The sequence below is a fragment of the Helianthus annuus genome, chromosome 1 (genome assembly GCF_002127325.2).
Source record: "Helianthus annuus cultivar XRQ/B chromosome 1, HanXRQr2.0-SUNRISE, whole genome shotgun sequence".
Lineage (NCBI taxonomy): Eukaryota > Viridiplantae > Streptophyta > Magnoliopsida > Asterales > Asteraceae > Helianthus > Helianthus annuus.
This window is the reverse complement of record NC_035433.2, coordinates 29,338,001-29,353,832: the sequence shown is the minus strand read 5'-3', so window position 1 is coordinate 29,353,832 and position 15,832 is coordinate 29,338,001. Positions and strand designations below refer to the sequence as shown.

General features: G+C 34.0%; 1 protein-coding gene and 2 long non-coding RNA genes across 3 annotated transcripts; 1 reads left to right on the top strand and 2 right to left on the bottom strand.

Moving 5' to 3' along the window:
* Positions 1-2,018: 2,018 nt before the first annotated feature.
* Positions 2,019-3,939, bottom strand: LOC110935260. The gene is made up of 3 exons (XR_002588995.1): positions 3,802-3,939; positions 3,235-3,301; positions 2,019-2,131 (listed from the first exon to the last, which is right to left on the bottom strand). It is a non-coding gene; the product is annotated as an uncharacterized LOC110935260 (long non-coding RNA).
* Positions 3,940-12,310: 8,371 nt separating this feature from the next.
* LOC110944055 lies at positions 12,311-13,895 on the top strand. Its single transcript, XR_002594963.2, has 2 exons — positions 12,311-12,531; positions 13,591-13,895. It is a non-coding gene; the product is annotated as an uncharacterized LOC110944055 (long non-coding RNA).
* A 97-nt stretch (positions 13,896-13,992) lies between these two features.
* LOC110944044 (peroxidase 27) lies at positions 13,993-15,511 on the bottom strand. The gene is made up of 4 exons (XM_022185769.2): positions 15,278-15,511; positions 14,989-15,174; positions 14,666-14,840; positions 13,993-14,536 (listed from the first exon to the last, which is right to left on the bottom strand). The coding sequence occupies exons 1-4, from the start codon at positions 15,500-15,502 to the stop codon at positions 14,349-14,351; spliced, it is 774 nt and encodes a 257-aa protein (XP_022041461.2). The 5' UTR covers positions 15,503-15,511; the 3' UTR covers positions 13,993-14,348.
* Between the last annotated feature and the right edge of the window lie 321 nt (positions 15,512-15,832).

Below are 15,832 nucleotides of genomic sequence, written 5' to 3'. Positions count from 1 at the left end.
CACCGTCTCTTGGTTTACGCATATATTCGTAGTCCTACCCATCTATCGGTTATTTTACCGAAGTCATTATTAGAGTCATGATTCCGACATGCATTGAGATTTCGTTTTGATTTATTCAGTGATATTAGCGTAACCCGTCGCCTTTATTTCACCAATTCCTTAATTCTTCCATTTATTTTGTTTGATTTGTTCTGATGAGCTTTATTACTTATAATAGTCAAGCTTTATCCTTGTGCCTTAACATTCTTGTTTGTTAGTTTATAATTTTAATTACCTTGATTCTTATCCCTTCCCTTGGGCTCATTACCTTAATGTAATACGCTCCCGTTATCCGGCTTCCATTTACCTTTATTATCACACACTTTACTTATTTGATCCGAACAACGCCTTTCTTTTGTTAGCGACCCTTAGGTCTATTTCTTTTGCTAATGTCCCGGAGGCCCATTTCTCAAGTCTTATTTGGTAAAACTGCTGCTATTGTTATTCGACTTTTGGGGTTTACCCATCCTCTTTCTAATACTTTCATAACGTTTATTTTACTAATCTTTTATATAATCACACCCATCGCTGTGATCATCCTTCCTCATAAAGGTTTGATTAATAATGTGTTATTTGGATGGTTACCCATACCCAATTTTCCAAATGTGCATTTACTGATACTTTGTTATTCATAGTAGCGAATAACACGTATCATCCGTTTGGTTTCTTTCTCGAGGAAATGTTTGGTCCAAGTCGTAATTTCTCATCTTTAACCTTAATCCTATTGTAACTATAACAAAATCAATTCGTTTCATTTTATTATTCCATATCATTGTATGAAATTTATCCAGATCGTTTATTTATATAACAAAGTTTCTGCATATTTTATTTGGTTTGGCCAAGTCCATAACCTTGTCCTTGTCGTCTATTTTTATTGCAAATTTCCGGGTTCGGGTGTTATTACACTCCTTCCCAATACGTCAGTTATTCACTTTATTAAGTTCCCGGGTTCGAGTGTACGCGCACTCCTTCCCACGACTATATTGACCGTGATTACTTTTGTCTTGGTTTCACATGCTTACCATTGTTTATTTTCTTATGCATATACATTTCTTTCACATAATTCGCCCGTTTCACTACTCATGTATGCCCTTATGCAACTATTGTTCACACTAGTATTGAATAAAATTTATAGTGAAATTAAATTTGTAATAAGTATACCTGGAACAACATCAGATTCAGCTTTAGCCTCCGCGGCTATCGTGTGGGAAGACCTTGTCTTCTCTTTCGCGGTATCAGGCTTTAATTTCTTTACGGGTCTTGGGTCCATATCCGACTCACTCCCATCATCTTTTTCTTGTGAGAGACTATCTTTTAATTCAGTTATCATATCCTCTACTGCTAGCAAAATTGTGGTTTGTAGTCTCTCGGCGTACTGCGGTAGTCTGGCTTCTATTGCCTTTCCGACTTCCTCAGAAATTTTAGCTTCCATCTCTTCAGTTAATTGAGATGCTAATTCGCTCTCGGTTACACCGGACATTTCTTTCATCTGTTCGGTGACCTTCGGCACAGTATCATTATCGTTGCCTTCATCAGTCATCTTGAATCTGAATGTTTATATTAATTGTTAAACATTTCATTTTGTATCATTTGCATCTTTCGCTTTGGTTTAGCCAAGTTCAATACTTGCTTTAACCGTTCACTTTTGGTGCACTTTCCGGGTTTGAGTGAGTTAACACATTTTTCCCATGCACATTAATCACATCTCATTTCTTACATAAGATAAAATCTACTAAAACAATAAATTAATTCTTACCGGACGATTGATCAAGCTTGAACCGAACACTTTGTTGACAACCTTAAGCTCTGATTACCAACTTGTAACACCCGTTTATTTTACTTGAATATAATAATAATTCAAAACATCTTAAGTAAAAACATACTTAAATAACATAGATTCCTTACAAGAAATTCATAAGTAGCAAGAGTTTAGTTAACTTAGTACTAGGTTAAAACATTCGAAAGCTAATTGCTAATTGTTTACATTCCCAAAACATAGTCCATTAAGAGTAAAACTAAAGCGGAAGCTTGTAGGTAGTGTTCGGTTCTTCAAAAGCTAGCTCGATTATCTCCCGGTTAAATCCAACATCACCTAAGGTTAAAAACCACAACAAACATTAGTTTTATTGAAGCTACAATGAGTATAATCAAGTTCCAAAGGTCAAACATTCAAAAAAATAAAAAAAATTCGGTTCATGAGGCGTCGCGTGACGCGTCGGGTCTTGGCGTCGCGCGACACCCTGTTTTTCACAGACTCTGCGTTGCTGCTGGTGCTGTGCATTCCCAGTTCCACATGATTTCCATTCTAACTTAAAATTGCCATAACTTGTGATTCGTAAGTCCGTTTTTAGTGATTCTTTTTCCTACACGACCGTATTTGAATTACCGACGTGTCTACCATAATTATTTTCCCCATAATTTGGTTTACGAATCCAGTCACTAAAAGCTCTATATGGATATTCGACCCACTATATTACCCAACTTTGCTACCGTATACTAGCAGCTTTAAGGCGTTTTTCACCCAACGTCTGGGGCTTAACACCACTCGCATTTACTTACCAATTCCATGGCTTATTACCCTTGTGCTTGATGTCACTTTTGCTAAGTAGTTAGACACCAAAGCTACAATTTATACCATTATTCAACCCGTTCGACTGTCTAGTGAAACCATCACTTTATTAACATGTCAACCCCCTTCACAATTCCTTATTTTGACCCATTTGATGTTCAAGTGAACTACGCCACTTTAGAATGCATCAAACGTATCCTTCAAACTTCAATTCTATCTATTCTTTAAACTTAAACAAATATGCATAATTTAACGAGACTAAAGTTACGTACTTGCATAATTCATCAACATTGGTATCTAACCATAATTACCCATCCCCGGGCTTGTCAATCTTAGCGTATCACATCCATTCCTTGGATTACGTTTTTATTACTCAATCATAATGAGAGACGTTTTAGTCACTTCAACACTTACAAATTCAACCAGTGTTTGACCCGTTTGGTTGTTTAATGGGAACCACCATTTTACAACATACCAAACTTGTTCTAACCAACATTTAACCCATTTACTCATCTAGTGTTTTTCGTCACTTCGACTAGACATCCAAATTCATACACTATTCTAAAGTTTAGTCTACTAGTAAAAATACATAACAAACATAACGTAACGAAACCGTGGTTACGAACCTTCCAAGCGCCCCCTTCAAACGCGTATCGCCATTAGCTTGTCCGCTTGACGTTCCGATTTCCTTGCCTATAGAGTTCAACCATAGGTGTTTAGAACTCTCTTATAATATATAACGCATAATTTACCACACTAATCAAATATGCGTTTTTAGTCCAAATTCTCTACATTTATCTTCTCTTAGGCATTATATCAAACACCTAATGAGCATGATTTCATACAATTCAAAAATCAAGTTCTTGACTAACTATTTAACCAAGATATAAATATCATTTCACATGTTCATGAAAAATTTTCATATCAACAAATCTGGATTTGCTTCATAGAGCTTAAATACACTAAGTTAACAAAGACAATCCTAGTGTTCAACATAATTCTACAAAACCCACTTATCACCTTCAATGCTGATTATGAATTTCACAAGAAATAGGCGAAATTTCAATAAGTAGTTGACTAGGGTTCATCCCTAGACACTATTTCATTCCAAACAACTAAAATGCAACATAAATTCTGAATTTCATGAATTCGCTCAGAAATTTAGATGAAGGTTTTCCATGGAAATTACATACCTTATGATCCTCTTTCAGAGGAGATCATTATTCTATGCTTGGATTGCGATTTGGAACGGAATTTGGCCTTCAATTTAGTCAATTCTTGATAACTAGGGTTTGAGCTTGGGGAGCCTCTCCTGGCTCTGTGTTTATGCGCGACCAAAACACACCAAGTGTGTGTTTTAGTGTGTTAATTAATTTTTTTTTTATTAAAACTAATTAGCACATGTTCCACTTTGGTCCCTTATCTTTACTTGAGTTACCCTAAGGGTTTTTATCCAAGTTCCTTTGTAACAACTACAATTATGACTAACTCGGTTATTTATTCCTAGTTAGTTTGTTTTTGTTTACTTTATACTTTATAATTTTAAATATAAAGTTTTATATTTTCGGGGTGTTACAATTTTGGGAAAAAATATTTTTTCAATGGTTGGGAATTAAAATAACAATTAGTTTTAATTATTTAAAATACATTGATAAATAATAAATACATTTAAAAAAATCAATGCATACACAAACCATCAATAAAAACATAAATTAGTGGCATAAAACTATTTTTACATACCGATTTAGAGTTAAGAATATGAATGGTACAAGTGGGTGCCGGATACCATAAGGGTATACAAGAATCGGTTTTTCGAGAAGATACAAATTTAGAGTGAAAGGAGCGAGCAGTAATACAAATTATTTAGGGGGGGGGGGGGGGATTTGAGTGGAAAAGCAGTCAGGGGTTTGAATGTACCAACATTCCCCTTCAAACATTTCTATTTATTTAATTAAATATTAATCAAATTTTCTTTTTTTATTTATTTAACTAATTTTTTAAATTAAATTTTGGTTATATTAATAATTTGTTTTCCCGTATATTTCAGCATTATATTTTTCTTTTTAGGGTCATTAAACTGACAAAAGTATATAGACAAGTGATTAATAGTATATAAACAACCACATATTCACATTTTACCTTATAATTAATTTAAACAATGTAAACTCTTTTTAAAATAACAAATATTTTATATTTTATGTTCTTTCGGGACGTGTGAAAAAAAAAGAGTGCCACATGGAAAGAAAGAAAGTATAGAGGGTTGAAAAATTTTAGTTTGGTATTTTTTAAAGGGTTTCAAGGAGGGAAATAGAGAATTGCAGAAGATGCCTTTGAAAGTTTCAATGACATACATATTATATAAGGTGCAATTAATAATTTCATATTAGCGGTATAAAACATAAATGACACTACAAGTGTGTGTTAAGCAAAATATGAGATACGTAAAATGTCATTAACCTTGTATTAGTGAATAAAAGATAAATGTCATTGAAAGCGTGCGTCAAGCAAATATGGCTTACGTAAAGTGCCACTAAAAACCCCATATTATTGGCATAAAAGGTAAATACCACTAAAACTGTGTGTCAAGCAACTGTGGCATACGTAAAGTGCCATTAAAAACTCTAATTGGTGGCACAAAAGCTAAATGTCACTAAAAGTGTGTGCCACTAAATGACTTTTTTTTTGTAGTGACCACCACTACTCACCACCACCACCACCACCACTCACCACCACCACTCACCGGCCACCACCACCACCACTCACCGGCCACCACCACCACTCACTACCACCACTCACCGGTCATGATTAAGAGGGTCAATAATCTAGTGTTATTATAAAACTCTAGCGAATAAACGTCCTATAAACTTATGTTTTACGACTCAAATATCAAGTGTCCTATTACGGTGTATTATAATAACACCATAATGATTAAGCATCCTATAAATGTTAAAGTTATAAGACCCTAGTGTCAAGTTTCCTATTAAGTTATGTTATAATAGAACTCTAACGAATAAGTGTCCTATAAAACTGATGTTTTATGACTCAAATATCAGGTGTCCTATTACAGTGTATTATAATAACACCACAAAGATTAAGCGTCCTATAAAGGTTAAATTTATAAGACCCAAGTGTCAAATGTCTTTCTAAGTTATATTATAATAAAACTCTAGCGAAGAAGTGTCCTATAAAACCAATGTTTTTTTGACTCAAATATCAAGTGTCCTATTACAGTGTACGATAATAACACCACAATGATTAAGCATCCTATAAAGTTTAAAATTATAAGACCCAAGTGTCAAGTGTCCTATTAAGTTAAGTTTTAATATGACTTCGACTAGAAAGGGTCCTATAACGCTGAATATTTATGACTTAACTACAATGTGTCCTATTAAGTTATGTTATAACAGGACCCCAGATGATCAAGTGTCCTAATATAGTACCACATAATGGGACACTAACAATTAAATGTCTTATAAAGTACTTTATTAGGATCTACATTTTAAGTGTCCTATTAAATTATATGATAATAGGACCCCAAAAAAGCATCCATCCTATTAAATAGTTTTTAGGACACCGGTTTAGTAGAGTATATTAAAAAAAGGACCCCAAAAGTTAATTAGTTCTATTAAATAAATTTTTTGAACCCTCTTTTACAAGCGTCCCACAGAAAAGGTCCTAAAAAGCCATTTTTGTTGTAGTGGCACTTTACTCATGACTCCCACAAGACTGATGGGCCTGAAGTTGTTAAGAGCCACAGGGTCGCTTACCTTGGGAACAAGCGCAACAAAAGAAGCCCCACTACCTAAGTTGATATTTCCGAACTCATGAAACCGAGCAAAGATTCATCCAAAGTCGTTTTTAAATAACTCCCAGAAGTGCTTAATGAAATTAAAGTTCATTCCGTCCGGACCCAAAGACTTGTCGTTCCTGCAATAAAAAACGCCTTCTTTAATTTCTTGATCTGAAAATGCTTCTATCAACAAGTTACCGTCCGCTTCCGAAATCTTCTTGATCTTGTTGAAAAAAAACCCCAGGCCTGTTGGAATAAGCTTCTTTGAACCTTTCACGGAAAAACGAGAGAACTTGTTTTTTTATAACAGAAGGCTTCGTACACTACTCTCCGTTAATGTTAAGGCCGTGAATCGTGTTTGCCGTTTTTCTATTGTTGACCAGAGCATGAAAAAATTTGGAGTTCTCATCTCCTTCAATTGCCTACCACGGTTTTCAGTCTAGTGGATCATTTTATGTATAGCGTCCATGTGTCATTTTGACCCAAAAACAATTATATATAATATTAAAACAAAGAAGTTGTGCAGTGGTTTTTTTCATCTATATACATTAGAGTTTCTCAGGAAGCCATACGTCGCGGTTTGTTGTATTACGCGGTTGGGGTGTTACAAATCATAGTATATATGAATTGATTTCTTTAAGACCTTGACCTATAGGAGACAGATTAGATACAAGTAGATATTATTTGATATGATATATGAATTATTTTTGAATATTCCACTTGGGATAAGCCCTAGTAAGTTATAATTTATGATGGAACCTTATTTATTCCCTTTGGTAATTAAATATTACAGCGTTTAATACATGCTTGTAAGTTACTAAAAATGAGATTTGATAAAATTCATCCTTCATTAACCTGGTCATGATTTCTCATGAATTTTGTCTTAATGGATGAAATTCATGTCTTATCTTCCCTTGTTAAATTTTCATTTTTATGATTGTTAGGTCATTGATTTTTAATAGTCTGGATCATGTATCCTAAGATTTAGCCTGGATCACTTATCCTTAGCAGATGGTGCAGGAAATCTGAGGATCAAGGATCCTTATTATTACTTATGTTAACTAACAATTGTTCTCTATATTTTTAATGTGTATTCGCAGGTACTTGACGAAGTGGACTTGGTCTATGCTGGAATATCGGTGAATATGCTCCAAATGAGCACGTGCATATTGAAGTGTAGCCGTTTTGGACGAACATATTGAAGTGTAGCCATTATGGACGAACATAGGATACTTTCACATTTTTCGTATACTTAGTTGTATGGTTATTTCCAATTTTAAAAGGAATAATAAGCTCAATTAGAACACAATACAATACTCGCACACTCTAGCAACATCAAAATTGCTCTCAACACTCACACTAGAATCTCATTTTATCGAGCTCATTGTCATCCAAATTTGTACCAAATTGTTCATAGTTTTGTTCAATATACTTGGTGATCGGTACTTTCCATCACCCAAGGTTTTTTGTGTCGGAGATCTTCTAAAGATCAAGGGTTTTTTCCTCGTATAAATCTTGGTGTTCATTTTCATTTACACTTTACAATCGTTTACATTGTTGTTCAAACACATAAGCACTCTATCTCACAAACAAAATTTGGTTGCATTATCCTTAAACTGATTTTTGACTAAAACGATGATAATAAAAGTTGTGAAAATGTATAGTATCTCTTGTTCTATCTTATAAAGTTTTCTATCCAGATAATGATAACAAATAATATAACAGTTTAAGGTAACAGTGATTTTGTTTTGTTCATACAAACCACACAAATGTCATAATGTAGCTTTATCATTGATACTAAATTCCGAGTAGTCACAAGAATATGTAAGGTTTCACGAAGCACAATTACAAAACAATTTATTATAGTTCTTAGAGCCTTAAATTAAATTTTTCCAGTAACTCTCATGTTAATCGTTTTTGTTGATTTCTTGTAAGGAAACAACTCATCATGTGTTAATTGGAATATATCTTCACTAGGGGACTTATATGTTATTAATATGTGACTACCTCTTTTAGCTAAATGTTCCTTAAAATTATGGATAGTCTCATTGTTTGTGCTTAGTCTAATGTCATAATTTTGCAATGAGACTCTCATTTGAGGAAACTTAGAGCTCGAAGTAGTACTTGTATTCTATCTCGGAATCTTAGAACTATAATCTCTTTAGGTTTAGTGGTAGTAAGGTGAAGAACATCTTGTTTTACAGTTTTAGGTATTATTTTTCCTTGTAAGTATGTTGCGATCAAAACACTCATTTTCCTTTGATACTTCTGAGTGTTATAGTTGATTCTTAAGGCAACTTATCGTATTAGTGGAAAAGTGATCATGTAACGCACTGGAAAAAATTGTGTTGATTTCCATTTATAAGCCCTTAATTTTATTGGTCATGGTCTTGTACATTATGATGTATTCATGGATGCCATTTAACCTTATAGTTAGAATTTAGAATGACTGTATGCGTCTTAGAAGTCCTTTTGATTCTTTCAAAGAAAAGAAATTAATCTTAGGAATTTCAAAATCTGGAGTAGTTACCTTGATAAGTATTAATAAAAGAGTTCTTATTACAAAAAGAGACATTATCCCAGATTTTATAGAAACAGTTTCTTTTAAAGCAAAACAATAGGAATGTCATGTATTGGGGGATAATTAAAACCCAAATTAGAGCAAATTTTATAAAATCCTTCATAAAGAAAAACTCATCTTGGTTTTCAATTAGAGTGGTTGATAGATGGATACAAATAGAAGAGTCGAAGTAAGCTAATTAATGTACTCAAGTAAGGAAGACAAAAATTACTATATTGAAGATATGGCTTACTATAATACCAAAAGTAATTGACTAACTCTGGCTTCGCTTTGACCAAAAATTGAGGTATTAGGAATGTATATAATTTCTACATGAACTCTTGCTTCACTTTAGCATTGAGCAAAATTTGGCTTCACTTAATGGACATCTTTTTGAAGATGTTTATATGTGTGTACGACTGTAATTATTGAACTTAAAGGCTATTCACTATAATTCGGTAAAAACATAAATGACGAAAAGTGTAATTTACCCTTGTTTAAGGGGCGGTTTGGTAGCCTCTGAATGTTTATTAAGAGGCTACCTCTTAATGGAACCATTAAGAATTTACCAATGAGAAGTAAGAAGAATGTGACATGTGATGATTTACTATTCAGAAGTTACCTCTTAAGTATTCAGACTTGAGGTTACCTTTTATTCATTCAGAGGTTTTAAACCATTAAGAGCTAGCATCTGAATGGTCATTAAGAGGCTACCAAACAACCCCTAAATCTACTCGTACACACATGTTTTCGCTTCCTATTTTTGTTTTAATTAGTCGTGTAGGAACCCAACACAACTAACCACCTAAAATCATGCAAGTAAACCCAAGGGATACATTCATGTTAATGTTTATAAATACGGATTAGTTTCCCATCACGGATATCTTATCCAATAATCATTTGGACTGATAAACGAAAAACCCATAATCTCCCTAAAGTTGAATAACACGTTAACATAATCAATCCCCGTATTCTATAATATCATCAAATTTTAACTTAACTTCATCAAAATTAAAGTGATACAAATTGTGTAGTTTTTGGTTAGCTCAAAAACAACGTAAATGCTTTAACTAAGCTTCATCAAAATTAAAGTGATACAAATTGTGTAGCTTATCGTGAGCTCAAGAACAACATAAATGCTTAAAAGATAACAAGGTTCATGGTTGAAATTAACGGGAAACAAAGAAAACAACCAAGCTAGATGATCCTCTTGACGTTGTAAACCCTCTTAACCCCCCCCCTCCTCCCCGCGGAACATATAACTATTGTTTATAGGAGAAGAAGGCATTGGGTCTGCCCATTAGGAGGAATTGGGTGTGTCTATAAGGAGGCATTGGGTGTGCGACCTGATCTACAACACCTATTGCTTCCTCTCGGAAAATGCATAACCACATCCTGTTATATTCGTGTGTTTTGTAGGGTATATGCTACAACTTATCCAAGATATGTTTCAATTTTAGTGATGATAAATATGGATTAAACAAAGAAGTAATATATTCAAAAGCAAAAAAAAAAAAAAAAAAAAAATCTTTCCCAAATGAATAGAACACATTAATAACAAGAATTAAATAAAGAAAGTTGTACATGGATGTATACTAGTTTGAGTACATTTATAACTAGGAAAACGGATGTGGAACACTCATACATAGATTGAACTTGAAAGATATAGCAGGTTAAACTGAATTATCAAGGTTAAACCACGTGATCAAGCGCTGATGAACCGTGATTGCTCTTGGTTTTATTTTACTTTCTGGATGAACAGATTTTAGTTCCTTTTGGAACACACTTTCCTGACTTCACCCTGAGAGCCAGTAAGAACCCCAATACGACCCATTTTAACCATAGACACACCAAAATCCGTGAAGAAAGTGGAACCATGGCTAGTAGATTGAACCAAGTACGCTCTAGTCTCAGGGTCGTTAAGCAAGGCTGCATCTGATTGTAGAAGTCCTCTCCTCTTAGTCACTAGTCTGTAGTAAGAGTCATCAAATGTCTTGAAGCCACTACTACAAAAAGAGGCATTTGCTATGAAATTTTGCTACAGAAAAAAATGGTGGCAAATTTTGCTACGAGTTTGCTACGGATTAGCTACGAGCACATTTTGCTACGAATTAGCTACGGATTAGCTACGAACTTCCGTCGCAAATGAATTTTGTAGCAAAACTCATAGCAAATCCGTAGCAAATTAATTGATGAAATTAATATAAATCATATATTGTAGCAAAACCGGTAGCAAAACCATGAAAATAAGTATTAAGAAATAAACTAAAAAAAGTAAAATAAAATTTCTAGCAAAATCGATAGCAAAATTGTGAAAATAAATTTAATAAAAAAACTTAGTAAAATTGGTAGCAAAGTCCATAGCTAAATCATAAAAATAAATATTAAAAACTAACTAACTGAGGTTTAATAAGAATGGTAGCAAAATCGGTAAGTAAATTGAGTCTGCAGAGAAATTGGTAGCAAAATATAGAAAAATTCTTAAAAACTAACATAGCAAAATCCGTAGCAAAACCAAGAAAATACATACTTATAAATTAACTAAAAATCAATTAAATAAAACCAGTAGCAAAATCTGTAGCAAAGTTGAGAATATAAGTATCTAAAAAATAATTAAATAAAAAGCCTAGCAAAATTCGTAGCAAAATTTATCAAAAAAAAAAAAAATTAAAACCAAGCGTAGAAAAAAGTTGTAGCAACATCCGTAGCAAATCTGAGGAAAAAAATATAAAAAAATAACGTCGCAAAATCAGTAGCAAAAAGAAATGTTTGAAAATTAAATAAAAAAGTTAAATAAACTTGGTAGCAAAATTGTAGAAAGTTGGATGTAAATAAAGCTTAAACCCCAAAATAGGGTTTTCTCATATGCAACCAGTTACTCTACCACCGTTCACGACCATCGCCGCCCACTCCACCGGAATCACGACCTTCAATTTTAATTTCCAAGGTCTAATTTCTTGTGACTCAGGTACACTTCCAATTTCTTTCGATCTATTTCTTCTAGGGGTGAGAAAAATCAAAACCCGACCCGACCCGAGCAAGAACCGACCCAAACCGATACCCGACCTCACCTACGTACACTACCCGAAAAAAACCCACGTCTAAAACTCGGTTCCTGTCCTTGTTGAAATCGGGTAGTTGGGTATTTGGGTAAAAACTTGAACCGACTCCTACCGACTCCCACAATTCATTAATTTATTAATATTATATACATACGTAATATGTATAAATACTTAGATATGTATGTAATATTAATAAATTACTCATATAATTTTGCATAGATTCTTAAAGACGTTTATTTAACAATTTTATTTCCTATTTTTTTAAATCACAGATCTAAGTATAATTCGATAGATTTGTTAAATTGGTATAATTTAATTTTGACTTCCTGTACTACTTGTATACCCCCTCAATCCTAAAAAACACACATTCCAGCCCACGGTCGCACCCTTAAACTCGCCGACGTTCTTGTTCCAGCCGCCGGCCAACCTTCTAGTTCCGTCCGGCGACCAACATCTCATTCCAGCCAACCTCAATCGGACAACGTCTTCACCGCCACTGCTGTTTCATCAGGTATCATCAATCCTTTTACTCGAATCCGAAATTTGTGTCGGTCATTTGTGTTAGGTTGGTAATTTTTAGGGATACACTTGGAGAGTAAGAAAGGTTTTCATACATAAAGGGAGAATGAGAGACTGTTCTTTGACGGAATTTTGATGACGGCAATAGAATTGGAGAAATTGGTTTTTTTGAGCTCATTTCAAAATATGTTGTTAGGTTTTAAATTGAATTTGTTTTATTTGTTAATTTGCATTTGACAGGAAGATGATGGATTAACATTTATGTATCAATTTGGTTGTGTGTAATTTTAGCGTTGAAAATTTAAACGATTTAATGTATTCCTTCTAGGTTTCTGGTTATAAATTGCAAATACACAGTTAAAAGATTTGAACTTTTTTTTTCTGTAGTGTTTGTTTCTGTGTTTCGTTTGTCATAGGGGTAAAAAAGTCACTCTCTATAGTTATTCAGAGGTGGCCATAAAGAAGAATGCATCAGTGTTGTGTAGGCACATAGTCAATTAACTCACAGAGTATTTATTATTGTAGTTAAGGGTGTAAACAAGCCCAGAGGCTCGAGAGCTACTCGTGATCGACTCGGTTAAAAGCTCGAACGAGTCGAGCCTTAACGAGCCCGAGCTCGATCTTTCAAGTTTCTTTCTTCCAAAATACACTTATTTTCTTAATTCATCCCCAAACTAAATTCTCATTCATACTACGGCGTCACGGGGTATGCGATCATTTCATTTTTATAATCTCTCTTCATAATTAATCATCATTACCACTAATATGTGTTTTTTAAGTCCCAGGTGCACATTGCATTATTTAAGTACGAATCCCATTTAAATATATATTTTTTATACTCTCGTGTTTTTGTTCTCAACCATTTGTACAAGATGGTTTTGAGATTTTGGATGGTTCTTAATGCTTCGCAGGCTCACAACTAAACAAATTAGTTATTGTGAGCCAAAGGTGTATATGCTTGGACATATAATTTGCTTCGAAGCATTTTTTTGAACACCAAATGTTATTCCCCTATATTACACTAATAAATTTAAATTATGTCTTTGCTCAGGTTCGAATCTCTAAAATGCATGTGCTTTGAAGCATTTGATTAGAAAAGATGGCAATGAAGGTTCTTGAAATGATGAAGATCAAGAAAAAGCGGTGCTGTTTATAAACATTATATTCTATGTTGCATTCATAAGAAGTTGTGTTCTTGATGGCATGAAGTAGTGTTGTTTTCTTCATTTAGATATAGAAGTTGTATTCCAATAATTGTAGAATTTTATGATATTTTATTGCGTTGTATATATCTTATAATTTTTATCAAATTGTAGAAACTCAGGTTTTATTTGTGATTGTAAATCTTTATGTGAATTTGGATATATTTTAATATAAAAATGGTAGCAAAGTTTCGTAACTAAAAAACCGTAGCTAAAATCCATAGCAAAAAGACTCTGTAGCTAATAATCTGTAGCAAAAAATGGTAGCAAAGTTCTGTAGCTAAAAAATAACCATAGCTAAAATGTTGCGTAGCTACAAGTATCCGTAGCTAAAAACAACCGTAGCTAAAGTTTCCGTAGCTAAAAACATCCGTAGCTAAAAAACCATAGCGAAATTTCGTAGCAACCTTGTTCGTAGCAAATTCGTGGCTAAAATACCGACGACATTTTTTGTAGCTAAATTCATCGCAAACATAATTTCCGTAGCTAAAGTTCGTAGCAAATAAATTCGCGACGGGACTTGTAGCTACGAACCAAATCCGTAGCAAATTCGTAGCAAAAAGGGTGTTTGCTATGGATTTGCTACGGATTTGGCCGTCGCAAATGCCTATTTCTGTAGTAGTGAGCTCCCAGGGTCTAACTCAGCTAAAGTGGTTTGGTCTCCTTGTTTGCATTTCAACTTTAATCTTGCAATGTAGTTTGGGTCCATTGAGGGGTCAGTATCGCCTATCCCAGTGAAGTTGTAGAGACGGCTATCGAATGACGAGCAATGAGACATCCCTATGGTATGCCCTCCTAAAAATGATCAAGATTACGCATTTTAGTTACGAACAATCTGGAAACTAATCACTTTGATACTAACTTTGCTGAAGATATGAATTTGTAAGAAAGGTTCCTGGAAAATAAAAACACTCATTAACGTACCAGAGAGAACCACAAGATCTTTTGTGTTTAGTCCCCTCAGTGCAAATGATTGTTTCAAAAGATTAATACTTGCAAAAAATGGCGGTAATCCTGTTGCTGGATTTATGGGATCACTGATTAAAGACACATTTCCGTCTCTTCGGCCAGTTTCGACCTCCCAAAATGGTCCCTTGGTCTGTTAACAAAAGAGGTTCGTCGTATAAGAAGATGATGAATCATTATTATCACAAGAAAAATGAACATTGTATCCAAAATGTCGGCATTATCATGCTATACACATGAAGCTAATTTTAGCATTAGATTTGAATGGGGGATAAATCTACCGCCACAGTAACGTCTCTGGCAACAAGGGCTACGATGTCAGCACAAGAAACTACACCTGGACAGGCATTTTCTAACGCCAACTTCACTCTATCAACGATATTAAACCCTCTCAGGCTGAGATTCGGGGGTGCAAATTTCTCGGATTGATTTGTTGGAGAGTCCAATAAAACTGAACCATCACAACCCTACAAATGAAACGTTCATAAATCATAAAACACATTCACGTTAGATGATGAAATAATCTAAGAAGTGAACTTGAATTATATGATAATATAACATGTTACAAACCCGAATGTAGCAGTCGTGGAAATGCATTCTCAACAATGGGCCAGAAAGTGACGGGGCGACTGCCATAACTTCATTGATGACCGTAGTTACGATCTTTTCAGCATGTGGGCATGATTTCTCATAGAACCCAACTTTTAAGCCTTGGCCTTCTGCTTGGAGAGTTAAGAATGCTAGAACCATAACTGGAAGCACAAAATATCCAAATGAGTTTTTGTAAGTGGCCATTTTGAAGATGAATAGCCTTGCAAAAGATAAACTTGATTTTTGGATATTGGAATGTAACGCGATCAAGGTTTAATTTATAGTTGATTAGATAGTCCCTGTTCAATGAATATGTCATAGATGTCGTCAACCCTTCGTATTTTAATCGTTTTTTTTTTTTTTTTTTAACTTCATGGGGTGTAACTCCATGTTCGTAACAGGTATGATTTGCACATGATCGACATTAAAAAAGTGGAATGTTTCTTTCAGCAATTCAGATAAACTCTGGAGAAAAAAATCAATCATATTTACATTTGGAGGACCAAACAGTTCATGTTATAATTAAGACAACAA